Source organism: Aquila chrysaetos, chromosome 3, assembly GCF_900496995.4.
Source record: "Aquila chrysaetos chrysaetos chromosome 3, bAquChr1.4, whole genome shotgun sequence".
In the NCBI taxonomy this organism is placed as follows: Eukaryota; Metazoa; Chordata; class Aves; order Accipitriformes; family Accipitridae; genus Aquila; species Aquila chrysaetos.
This window is the reverse complement of record NC_044006.1, coordinates 24155831-24168983: the sequence shown is the minus strand read 5'-3', so window position 1 is coordinate 24168983 and position 13153 is coordinate 24155831. Positions and strand designations below refer to the sequence as shown.

At 39.6% G+C, this 13153-nt stretch overlaps 2 protein-coding genes across 11 annotated transcripts in view; one reads left to right on the top strand and one right to left on the bottom strand.

The window, feature by feature from the left end:
• FYCO1 (FYVE and coiled-coil domain autophagy adaptor 1) overlaps positions 1-13153 on the top strand; it is a 53550-nt gene that overhangs the window by 25892 nt on the left and 14505 nt on the right. For all 8 annotated transcript variants that reach the window (XM_030008202.2, XM_030008200.2, XM_030008199.2 and 5 more), the window contains exons 12-14: positions 148-297; positions 1777-1982; positions 2327-2471. In XM_030008202.2, the coding sequence (XP_029864062.1) occupies positions 148-297; positions 1777-1982; positions 2327-2471 (501 nt within the window). The remainder of the gene's footprint in view (positions 1-147; positions 298-1776; positions 1983-2326; positions 2472-13153) is intronic.
• On the bottom strand, positions 7120-12958 carry CXCR6 (C-X-C motif chemokine receptor 6). 3 transcript variants are annotated; one of them, XM_030008203.2, is made up of 3 exons: positions 12907-12945; positions 10044-10111; positions 7120-8748 (listed from the first exon to the last, which is right to left on the bottom strand). In XM_030008203.2, exon 3 carries the CDS (start codon positions 8723-8725, stop codon positions 7688-7690), a length of 1038 nt encoding a protein of 345 aa, XP_029864063.1. In that variant the 5' UTR covers positions 8726-8748; positions 10044-10111; positions 12907-12945; the 3' UTR covers positions 7120-7687. The 3 variants fall into 3 exon arrangements, with proteins under 3 accessions (XP_029864063.1, XP_029864065.1, XP_029864064.1); XM_030008205.2 differs by lacking the exon at positions 10044-10111 and having other exon boundaries at positions 12907-12958; XM_030008204.2 differs by lacking the exon at positions 12907-12945 and having other exon boundaries at positions 10044-11042.

Below are 13153 nucleotides of genomic sequence, written 5' to 3'. Positions count from 1 at the left end.
TCTATATTCCTGAAAGCTCCTCAAAAGTTACAGCAAAGCAATTTTTACTGTGAAGCTTTCACCAGCATTCAAATTGAGGTTGGTTAACAGTAAACCAGCACTGATAATTTCTATATGTTTTTCTTTCTTTTAACTGTGTCTCTGCAGAGATAAGGATGCTTTGTGGCAAAAATCAGATGCTCTGGAATTTCAGCAGAAGCTTAGTGCAGAGCAAAGGTGGCAAGGGGACACAGAGGTTAATCATTGTTTGGACTGCCAGAGAGAGTTCTCATGGATGGTGCGCCGACACCACTGCAGGTCAGTTTGTTGAACTCCATTACGCTGTGCAAAAGCAAAAATCAGTATGATTGTTTACATGGATGAAATACTTCTTAATGTTCACAGTTCATTGGTCAAAATCATTGATACAGGACATTGTACAGGCTGAAAGAACACATGAGCTCACAAGGGGTTAAAAGACATTAATGGAAAGGTCCCTGGACATGTATTAAGGCAAGGATCTGGATGCAACTCTGACTTGGGGAGTCTGTCAGTTTCTCGTTTCTGGAAACAAAGACAATCACACCCTACACAGTGTGTTTCTTTGAAGGGCTTTGTTTTTAATATATTTATTATGCACTGCTCTGTGCATGCTGTAAGCGATATTCAGTAAGATGATTTTGCTAGTGTGATAGAAGTATTCCAGAACAAATCCAATATGCTGTGCAATTATAAATTTGGTTGCTTACACTAGGTATGTTGAGAAATAATTACTGATTGTGGAGTAATCTTTTTTAAAAGTCAATATTAAATTATTTCCTATACAGTTAGCCTGGTTGGAGTTATTAGTTATCCTATCTAGATTTATTAAAATATATTTAAGTGGATGCATTTAAGGGTCTTAGTGATATGTTTATTTTGGCTCTTTACTGTTCTTTATCCTTATGACCTGAGTCATCGTGTAAGGTACGTAGTACTGGCACTGTTTCAATTACAGATGAATGTAGGGAACATTCGGTGGGGATTAATGAATAGTGAAGTCATTTCCGGTAACAATTTCCAAATTACTCATTTCTACTAAAATCTGTGAAAGCTGCTCGTGTTTTCATCTACTAATGATTTAAATGATTATGAAAAACAAAACCAGTGAGGCTTCATGAGTAACAGTCATCCCTGCTGGGTGCTTTTCTTCATTAAAATATTAACAAGTTTATTAAAAAGTAGTTGACAGGTTTAATACTGAGAGACTGCAGAGCAGAGAGGGCAGGAGGGATGAATGTACATATATGTGTCCAATATTGTTTTTTCTTCCCTGTCTGAAGGGGAGAGGAGTGATTACTAAGTAGAGAGATAACAGACATGTTCTTACAGTCCTTACAATCAAATAGAGTTTTGCTCTAACTGAGGATGAGATTTGGCCTGTGTAATATTATTAAGTACATTTCCTTCATATGTACTTAATATATGTATTATTTATTTGTATTGCATATTTGTGGGTATTTAATTGTTTTATGTCTTTATATTTAAACGTGGGGGGGGTGTTTAGTATTTTTATGCTTTTTTTTAGTTTTCCTATTCATTAAGTGTGAATGTGAATTTCTGTCCTGTGTTTGTCAAGAAAACTTGCTTCACTTCAGAAAGCAGCACAGTCTGCATTATGAGTTCTGCTGTGGATGTAGCATTCAGGCTTTTGCAGAGAACAAGACCATTATGACAAAGCCCCAAACTCTGTCACGTAGATATGTTCCATCTGTATGTGGTACTATTCTAACACCTTTGGTTTCAAATCATTTCTAGAATGTGTGGTCGCATTTTCTGCTACTACTGCTGCAACAACTATATGGTGACAAAGTCTGGTGGAAAAAAGGAGCGTTGCTGCAGAGCTTGCTTTAATAAGCCTAGAGTCATTGTGGACAGTACAGATGACTCTGGATCCAGTGCCAACCAGGAAGGTTCACCAGTGTCATTGGAATCACCTGTGTCGCCATCCGAGAGGGCTTTTGGTTAGTGTGTTGTTTGCATGCTGTGGAGAAATAAATAGGGTTCTTAGACCTTCTCCAAGAAACCACATGGTCCCCTCCTGATCCAAGGACCTGCATGTTCCTGGAGTGTTTTCAGGGTGGGACTGGTCCCATCTTTGAATTTGATTGGTATTGACAGAAATTTGCATGTATATTAAATGAGTGTCAGTCAGCCTGAGGTTTTCAGCTGGTTCTAGTAGTTACCTAATGCTTCTGTAAAGGTAGAGGAATGACCCAGTCTTCCCCTTTAAGGGTTTTGCTCATTTGTTTTCCAGACAACCAGCTAATACTGTTTATGTTTCTTTTCATGTCCTTTTATGGCACAGTTGCAAGTGAAGCCTCTAAACCACCAGATGATGCTGCATTTGATATAATCACTGATGAGGAGCTGTGCCAAGTACAGGAATCAGACTCTCTCCACAATGAAGGTCAGGTGGAGGGAGAGTCTCTGGATCAAAGTGTGACAGACCTGTGAGTAAACACTGCTTCATGGAGAGGGGACTCTTTTGGGTTTTGTTTGGAGTGTTGGGGTTTTTTTGCATTCAATGAAGATAGCCAACCTCTGCATAAAGAGAAGACACTTCTAGTCCCTGCGACATGTTCAGTAGACCAGCACAAAATAATTTTGGCCTATTTGCACAGTCAGCATCTAATCTAGTAAATCCAAACAGCTCCATCCTCTCCCTCCACCTACTTCACCACAGCACAGAGGAGTAGTCCCAGTTCTGTGCTGTCATCAGGCCAGCTGTCACCATTAAAATCAGCTTGCAGGCCACACTGGATCACTGGTCATTCACACTTAACTGATAATGGGACCTAAGCAATACTCTCTGTCAGACTCACCATTACTTAATATCAAGAGAACAAGGAGGTAGGGAAAAGATAAGAATAGATGTGCTCTTTTTATGATGGGCTTCATTGAACTGAATGTGAAATAACTGGTCTGTGTCTGTAAGATTCCTTACTACTTTAAAGATAACAGCTTACAGCAAAGAAAGAGAACAGGAATTGCGTAGCTAAATCTGGCACAAGTTTGTTCTTTTTTTTCTTAAGAAAATGAGAGTGAATGCAGATTTCAGTCTTTTTTTTTTTTACATCTATTTCTACATAAATTAGCAATGAAGAGGATCTAAGGCCATCTAATATCTGAGTACTTGGTTTGCAAACTTTGTTGCAGTATTATAGTTTAATGTATATCCATGTTTATACAAGACATTGTTTTACTATTCTTTAAATATTTTCAAATATTTTCCAAAAATTCTGTTCTGTAAAATATATTATCTTTCAAAAACTTTTATGTATTTGAGAAAAAAAAAAAAGGCACTTTCACCTAAATTCTGTACTTGTTCTGCTTCTGAGCAGAAAAATAAGCGTGATAAATCTAACTGAATGCTAAACTGAAAATAGCCATAGAGTAACCAGCCTCCTGCTGGGAAAGCAGATCTAGACTCTTTTGCTCTCAGCAGACCTGTTTCTGGCATAAACCACAGTAATTTGCAATTTGGGTAGAAGGCAGACTGTACAGATTTGTTTATTTGGAAAAAAAACTTTTCAAAATTCTACATTTTAGGGTTTTGGTAAATAAATTCTGTGTATTCTGCCTATTTTGTGTACGGTTGACACTGACAGTATATTCATGTTTATCATGTGTTGGGCAGACATGAACAAACTGAGCTTCATAATGCTCTTGTGAAGTTAGTACTGCCTTTGTTTTGCAAAGAGACGATTTGCAGTGGTGGATTTTTGTTTGTTTGTTGGTTTTAAGAAAGAAAAAAAAGTGTAATGTACTACTACTTTGAATTCATGCTGTCTACAGAGGAGATATCACAGGTGAGTTAGCTCTGGAGAATACAACCAGGAAAATAGAAATAAGTAATAATTTTTCAATTTGGGGTTGGGCTAGATTCATCTTGTCCCACAAAGTATTCAAGTTGGAAGGAAGGATTGCCACTAACGATGGAATACTATTCTTGAAGGGCACCCATGCAACATCCTACTCGCACCATGTAAACTTTTAAAGGCTGTCCATCTCCTGTTGTTCACAGATTATAGGCAGAAAAGCCAGGAAATAGTGTTTTATCCTCTGTTGCTCTTGGTTCATCAGTTTTACAAGCACGGGGGGAGAGTCTTACTATAGTCATGCTTTGAGCTTGAGACATACTTTGCAGGGAATGCAGACCACACCTGCCCTTCCCATGACACTTGTAATGTTTGAAAGGTCTCACTAGCCTGAACACTGGAGAGGGCAATGGCTGCCTTACACAGTGGATGACTTGAGCATCTCATGTTGATTGTGTGGTTTTGTGTTACGGGAGAGATCTAGAAACTGATACATGAGTCGGATGATGGTGTGGCATCTGTGGTACGTGTTGAAGAAAAAAAGCAGAGCACTGTGTTGATTATGACAGCACAGAAGTTTTCTCACTTGTTTCTGTGGTGAGGAGTGTATGTGTACCCAAAGCCTGAGTGTAGCTTAGCACGCGAGCAGATAATGCGACATTTGATGCTGTGGGTGTTTGATGGTAAACATGCCGGAGCCCCTATACTGAATATGAGCGAAGGTTCTGCTGACCCTCTGTCCTGTCTTTGGCAGCAGCACATAGCAGATGTACTGATAATTTCCTAGTGTTTTCTCCCACCTTCTAAGGATCTGCACTTCAGGGCCTTTCTGGGCTACTGGTTTCACTGCTGCAGATTTCTTGGCTGTACTGGACTGGTGGACCGCCTTGACTTCATATAGACCTTTGATCTTCTTTTTGAAAGTGTCCAGTGAAATGTGGCCTGATTCCTATGTGGAGACTTCAGGCAGTCTTGAAGTATAAATAATAATCCACTGGCATCCCAATAACGTTCTCTTTGCATGACATTGAATATATGGGGTAGAATTTGCTTTGATATTGTGCCTGGGGAAGACACAAAGGATGCAAGATCGTGGTTGCTAGATGCATGTCTGAGGAATGCATACAAATAAGTAAGTTTTCAGGCCAGACTTCTTTATTGGGATTCTACAGAAAATAGTCCAAGCTATTCATTTTTTGCCGGAGATTTGAACTAATTGGTGCAGCTCTAAAAGAGAGGGAGGTGAGCAGCCAAGAGAGGGAAGAGAAGGGAGGCTGGCCGGTCCAAATAGAGAGATCTGCGGTAGACATCCTCTATTGACATAGTTTATTAAGGTCTTTCTCTGGCTGAGTGTCTGGCTGAGATTTTCACACTGACCTTACCTTATTCTAAGTGTAAGTCCTTGCTGGACTGGAAATGCAAGTTGGTGCTCAAAGCAGTGAATTATCTTAAAGGACATTTACTTTTCCATTTGTCCCCCTTTTGGTGTCCACTGTACTGTTACTCTGGTTTTCGCTTGTTCTCTTCACTTAACCCTGCCCCTGTAGTTCTTTCCTTGAAGTGACATGAAATGATTATGACAGCATTACTTTATAACAGCAAATGTTGAGAGACTGCCTTTATTGGTATGGGTCAGTTGAGAACTAAAAAAACCTCATCTTGGTCATGAGCTGCAGAAGTATGTGGCAAGGTAAGATAGATGCTGTACCGGTATAACTCTGTCTGACCTTGAAGCAGCTCTTGCCTAAAGGTTAGGATTAGGCAGCAGTCGCTTCATGCTTTCAGGTCTATTATGTGAGTTTGGAGCAACCTGATTGAAATCTTAAGGTGAGAAGCTGTGCAATTGCGGTACATCCTGCTACTTCAAGGCTTATGGGTTCTCTTTTGAAGTGTTGTATTTTTAAACTCTTTTATTTCTAAAGCTTTCACATTTGCAGACTGTGTTCTAAAACAAAGGTCGGGATATTGTATAGCACTGGGACAAAGTCCTCAGAGTAAACCAGTGCACTGTGTTTCCATTTTAACATACTGTAGAACTTACATGCCTGCAATTAATGTTGCAGCAGCAGAATCAAGATCATAGACGGCAGAAGTGTTAAAAAAAAAAAAAAAATTGACACTATCCTGGTACGGAAACAAAGAGTTTATTCAGACCTTTGTACTGCTTTTGGTAGAAAGGACATCTCAGCCTGTCTGCACTGTGGTTGCTTTGGTTTGGATTCTTTTTTTTCTTAATGACTCATAACACTCTTTCCTGACCTAATTACAACTCACACAGCTGGGCAGGGTGCCAGCATAGCCAAAAGGGGGAACTGCATGTGGCCTGAAGCATTTGCTGCCCTGCGCAGAGAGGACTGGAACCGGAGCACCTCTCGCCACCCTCTGCTGGCAAAGCCTGCCTTTCAGCTGTGTGTTGGGATTGCAGCTTTACTTGCTACACAGATGTGGAAGCCCAGCACGTTCCTTCCTAGTTTTGTTTTTAAGGGTGTTGCACCATTTCACTATGGGAGAAACGAGAGATTGCGTAGTAAGGAAAGGATTGCCTAAGCAGCTGTTTACTAAGCAGAAAAAGGTGATGTGGACACAATGGTGCCGATAAGGGTCAGGTACCACTGAGCTGCAGTGATCTGGCAAGAAGCACTGAGTGTTAATGGGCAGAAAAGGAACATCCAGAGTGAGCATGGTTATTGCAAGAATGGTTTGAAACAGGTTAAAACTGGTATTTCAAAGCTGTAACGCAAAGGACTTAGCCTTTGGGCCAGACCCAACGCTGCCTTCACCATAGGCAGCCCACAGCTGCATAAAGCCCTCCCTCTGCTCCTCTCCAACATCTGTTCTTTCTTCTCCCTACTCCAGTCTCCACCCCTGTTCTGCTACTCTCTGCAAGAGCTTTCGTGTACTTTCTGCCCCTGTCTGCACTGCCCTCTCCACACCTTTTTGCCTCCCACTGGGAAGTGAAAAGGCCAGAGGTGGAAAGGAGGGACTGCAGGAACAAGGAAGGTGAACAACTAAGGAGTTTCATGGCAAGGGAATTAGGGTGCTGAGGGGATGCCAGGAAAAGCAGACTGGAAAGATGTCATGGTGCAAAGAATGTGTGGGAATGAGGGTGTGGGAGTTTGCATCTAAGAAAACACTGCTCAGTGTTAGAGCCCGTGGGTGGTATGATATCCCTTGTGTTGACAGGGGTCTAGTCATCTGGCAACATGAGCTCTGTTATCAGAAGTAAGATACAAAGATGTGTATGGGAGATTTAGACCATGAACTTGATAATAGATGGAAGGCAGATGAAAATAGTGCTTTATTACAGAAATTTTAGATGAACGCTAAAGGAGTGTGCAAGGAGACCTTCTCCCAAGTGGAAAAATATAAAAAAAACCCCAACCACACATGAAACCCAGCATGAAGATTGAAACATGTACGTCTTTAATCCAGGAATTCTCATGAAATGAATGACCTGAACTAAAATTTGTAATATCTTTGAAACAAAACTTATAAAGTCTTTGGTTAACAAACACCTTTCATGGAAAACCAGCAGGCCAGAGGTTTGGTGAATGTCTTCAGCCCCTCTGGAGCCATGAAGTCCAAGTTAGCGTTGTCATGAAGAACTAAGTTTTATCTCATTGTTTCTTATACCTTTTTAAGATCTTCTGCACAGTTAACTCAATTACCAGCTTTGTCTTAGAATCAGCTCTGACCAGGAAAAGCAGGAAACACTGAAGTATCATGATTAAGATGTCTTTACTAATGGGATTGTATTTTCTCTTTCATGCGAGCTACCTATCTCAGTATTTACAAAAAAAAAGAAAAAAAAGCAAGCTGTAAATAGTTGCCAGATTTTCTAGGCAGTTTTATAGCTGGTACATGCTTGTTGCATCTGCATTATTTGAGGCAGTAAAAGTTTTAGAGCCTTCTTCTTCAGTGGTTTGCCGCTGTTTAGCTATAATTTGCCGTTTGACGCATCTTGAATTTTTAATAATTTTCTGTAAGTTCCTCCTGAATTTCACCCCCATGAAGAAATACAGAACAGGATTAAGACAGCCGTGGAAATAAGCAAGAGCTTCTGTTATAATGATTGCATATTCAAAGCTGCTGTTCAGGTTAAAGCTCCAGTCTATGATCTTTATCAGTCTCAAGAAAGTGTAGGGTGACTGAGTAAGAATAAATATAGCAACTACAGAAAATATTTTCTTTAGAGATTTGTTCTTTTGAAAACTCCTGGCATGCAGTAAGGTTCTAATAATTAGTGAGTAGCAGATGATCATGGCTAGCATGGGAATAAAATAGCCAAGGGTCACTTGGATCACTTCAAGAACCATTTCTGTGTGATGGTTTGGGTATTCTTCCTGGCATATTGTCTTATCAATACTAAACACCTCACTAAAAATAAACTGTGGTGCAGCAAATGCTAGTGAGATCACCCAGATCAAGACACAGATTAATTTGCCCCATGTCATTCGTTTGGTTTGACACATACGTGCTTTGGTCGCAAAAGTAATAGCAATAAGCCGGTCAAAGGTGATAGATGTTAGAGTTAGCATTGAAGTGTAAAAGTTCAGAGTATACAAGCCTCGTATAATACGACATGCCATGGTGCCAAAAGTCCACTCCTGAGCAGCAGAATATGCCCAGAATGGCAGCGTCCAAAGGAAGACCCAGTCAGCTATAGCCAAGTTCAGCAAAAATATATCTGTTAGCATCTTCTGTTTCTCATAGAAAGCTAGTATGACAAAGACAAGTGCATTTCCTGCTAGCCCAAGGATGAAAACAGCCGAATACATACAGGGCAGGAAGACTCTTGTAAATGTGTGAAAATTCTCACTTCCATTTTCGTTGGGATCAATGATGGAGAAGTTATAATAAAAGTTGGCAGCATCTGTAGTTGCCATGTTGCCTTCTTTTTAAAGGCAGCCTGTAAGGAGACACGTTGAGATTTTTTTACTCATCAAATAATTAAATCCTAATGCATCCAGGAGACAGACAAAATCCTAAGTGCTAACAGATAAAAGTTGTAGTAAAGCATCCATGACAGACAAAAGCAAATATACTCATTTGCTGAAGAGGATTGTCTTGACAGTCAAGACGCAAACACAACAGCTGGTGGATTTAAATACATCATCTGTTACCAGATTTATACTGACGGGGACTCAAAACAATAAACAAGACAATTACAAAGACGCTTCTGAAAGCAGAATATGGATTAAGCTTTCAAATACATCACTGGTTCAGTGTTTGGATCGAGGGTTTCTGGGGAAACCGATGAGAGAAACAGAATTTGTTTTGCCAAATTCAGCCTTTAGGCTCAGGTTGCAGGCTCTAAGCATCAGAGTTGTTTGGCTTGGGTGGGACCCGTCGCAAAGTAGGGTTTGAGTCTCAGTGAGCGAGCACTTTAGAGCTTGTGGTTCAGTTCAGCCTTAGCTCATTGTTTAGATGTTAGTCACATCATCAGATGGCGGCACTTCTTCCTTTCCCCTTCTCAAGTGACTTACTGGAAACACAGTGGATTTTCATTAATGTCTCTTCCACGTTTGATTTTGGTAAATCTGTTTCAAGCATTTGTATTGCTGTCAGAGAGAGGAGTGACCACTTCTCTGTCAACCCCCCTCCATCACAACCCCCTCGAGAGCTGCTGCAGTATTGAAGTGTCAGCTCTCCTTGGCAAGGGTCTGTTTTCTGTCAGGGCTGTGCCAGCACATAAGAGTAATGGCCGTAAGAGTAATAACCAGATTTGCAAGCTGTTTATCTTGTAAACAAAATCTTTTGTGAGACAGGTTAATGGGGTTTTCAAAGATCTAGCCTAAAGTTAAATGTCCTCTCTCTTGAGCTATAAAGAACATGTTTCTGTAAGACTAATCCCACTACAAGGTATTACTCAGCCTAAGATTAGCAGAATTTGCCTCTGAATCATTTAGATTGGCTGAAAGGCCTCGCCTGTGTGAGTTATAATGTACAGCAGATTGAACGTTAACCGAAAAAGTAGTTTCCGTGGGGCCAAGAAGCAGAGCAGGTGCAGTCTGTTACTCACCAGATAAGTACTATAAGACTGCATGCCCCTTTGAAAAGTTACTGGCTCCTTATAAAATAGTTTACTTTTCAATTCAGATGGAGCCCAAGCGTAGCATGAAGATAACAAGCAAAAGTTAGGCTCAACAACATCAAGGAAAAGTATACTGAAACAAATGGAAGCACTGTGTTTTATTTACATACCCTTTGCAACAGCAGTCAGCTGACGTTTCTTGCCCCTTTCTTGTAAAGGAAAAGTGTTTTCCTCTAAGCTGAAACAAATTACTAGGTACTCAGTTATGTAGTTTGACAACATAACATTACGTTAGTAGCCTTACTAAAATAGTACAGTTCTTTCTGGTTGCCAAGCTTACTGGAGATTAGCCTTTAGGAGAGTCTTATTGACTCTTTAAAAGAAGAATTTTTAATACCCGCTTTTAATCCAGAATAGTTTTTTGCCGTACAGCATTCATTCTCTGGACAGACCAAAATATTTTAAAATTTAACTAATTTTTTTCCTATTACATTAACGTTCTTCACAGGAACTTTCAAATTCAGGCAGTAATACCCTAATTTGGTTTTGGTGAAAGCAGGTGGGAGTGTTACTATGGTTTTCATGTGGAAGCCAGGCTAGGATAATTGTTGAGCTCCCACTGTGAAGGATTTTCTTCTATACAAATAGCAGGCACTGGCTTCTGATATTCTTATCTCCCCCACATGCTGACATGAGCAGATCTGCATATCGACGGAGAACAGGATGCTGCAGAAGAGATCTTTCTGAGTTAAAAATGTTTAATATGTCATGTGCTTTATATTTCTCAGTTAGCTGGGCTCCTAAACTCTGAATTTATGGATCATGTTTTAGGAAAGAGATGAGGTGACTGACACCATCAAACAGATAGCAAAGGATTAATGGGAGTCCTTGAAAGTGACCTTTCAACTGATGCTCTGGAAATTTATTTTCTTGTTACATTCTTGGAATCTTAAAGGTCTTAAGCCTTCTTTCTTTTCCTTCCTTCTCTTGTCTGAATATAACCATTTAAGTTCCTTCTTGGTTTGACAGCAGGAGAAATGAGTCTTAAATGCCTGACTCATTACCAACTCCTCTGCCAAAAAAAAAAAAAAAAAATCCTACATACATAAAATAGGTTAACTGCAGAACTGTACACTCATTTTTGAGGCAAAGTCAGGTGTGGCAATTCCTAGCCCAAATATTTTTTTTTTTTCTTTTTTATGCTGGAGAGCAATAAGGAGCTGAGAGAGCCGCTAAAGCTGAAAACTTTTTAATCTCAATTGTTGCGTTCCAGACAAGCTGAAGTTACATCTCGGAGTTGATCAAGAAGGCTCTCTTAAAAGCTGATCCTGTATTATAAGGCTGAACAGTTTCTGGATCAGCTGACCACCCTTGCCAGATATTCTCAATCTTTGCTACTGAAAATGTGCCACAAGTGTGTATAACGTGGTATGGAAGTTAAAAACGTAGGGGGAGATCCTTATCTTCTGCAGACCAGCCTCTACAGTCCACTAAAATACAGATCAATAAGCTTTTTCCTTCCTCCCTTCCCCCCCTCCGCCAGTGGATGGTAAATTTTAAGAGTCCAGCAATTTCCTTTAAAAAAGTTTTCATTTATTCATGATGCATTGTAATTATGTTACCTGATATTTTTCTAGCTAGAAGCTCTTAAAGTATCCTGCTTGTTACTCACACACCTAAGTTAGAATCCAGATTGTATGTTGTCTCAAACGTCAGTGCTGTTACGCCTAGTAAGACTGTTCATGGAGTTATTCCAGCTTTCCTCAAAGGAAAGAACAGTAGTAATCCTTCTACCTGAAGTGAGATAGTGGGAAAGCATTTTCTTGGGGAGGGATGGAGGAGGAAGAAGATTCCCTGGTCAGGAGACAGAAAGCAGGTGAGTTTATTTGCAGGAAAGTGTTGTTACAGTTTGTATGGACTGAGTCTAGGTTCTAAAAAGGTTTAGAAGTCTAATAGAAGCTTAAATTGGATAGGAACAACATCACGGGTAGAAAAGTGAGCTAAAGAGAGCCATGCAGTGTCCAGTGTGTTAATACAGGATTTGCTTTGGGGTCTGGTTCTCTTACAGTTAACTCTCAAACTGATGAAATGGAAATGCAAGCAAGTAATGGAGAGTCAGAACATGCTATTCTGGTTTGCCCCACTATGCATAGATAGATAATTGTCCTGTCACCAGAAAAAGGCTGCTTATCATTTCTACCACTCTGGGAACTGGGTGTCCCCAGGAGCTGGTAGTCTCAGTGTTACAGGGTTTTTTTCCCCTTTTGGTCTCCATGGTCTAATTTCTGTTGTGCTGATCAGCTATCCTGCTTTAGTAGCTACACCTGAAAAGCAGGGTGTAAAAAGCAGTAATAATGATCTTGCCATTGGTTCATTTCTGTTGTCTCGGGCTTCCAAACAGAAAATCCAATATATATCAATCTTTTTAAAATAAATCTAAATAAAAGTAATTTTAGCATATAATAATAAACAGTATAATTTGCCATCACAATAAATACAGACTATAAACAGAAAAATGGCAAATAATGCTCGTCAACGTCATGTGATATGCCTTACTTAGAAATAAACATTACAAAAGGGTTTTGCGATTGTAATCAGAAAAGGTGAAATTATCTCATATATATATTTGTTGGAAGAGATGAGAGGTTTTCAAGCACATATCAGTTGGAAAAACAGATTCTGGAGCATAAATGGAATGGAGATAATTAACATATACCCTCTGAGTTCCAGATATCAAAAAAATTTGTCTAAAGGTCTTTTTCAAAAACTAGCAAGTGTAAACCAAAGAGCTACTGCAATAACAAGGCATTGGGAAAGATTTCATAACAAAATTAGAATGCAAAATCAGTATCTTCAACAGTCTGAATGAAACCCCATACTTTCTCTTAAATTTTGCATATCAGGATGGATATCTATGATACTAACCAGATCTTTCAAGTTTGAATATTTCTAAATGATAAAGCTTCTTTTCTTTGTTATTGTTTTTTTAAACTGTCTACCTATTCACCTGAAGTCAAGAAAATATGCACTTACTAGACGATGTCACATCTTGGGGGAATGCAGTCATCTTATCTTCCAAAGGAAATACGAAAGCAGCAGTTTGCTTTATTTATCTGTGCTGAAGCTTCTGCCACTGCCTCACAGCTTTCGTAGTTGTTGCTGACCAAAGCAACATGATGTGAAGTTACTCCTTTGTTTTGATTCTTGAGTGATACTACTACAGACATGATAGTATGAACAAGCTGTCCTCTTAAGATCCAGTTCAAATTCACTTACATGT

Bases quoted from the DNA above. Each gene is read 5' to 3' on its own strand.
- CXCR6 (XM_030008205.2), bottom strand. From the start codon at position 8,725: ATGGCAACTACAGATGCTGCCAACTTTTATTATAACTTCTCCATCATT.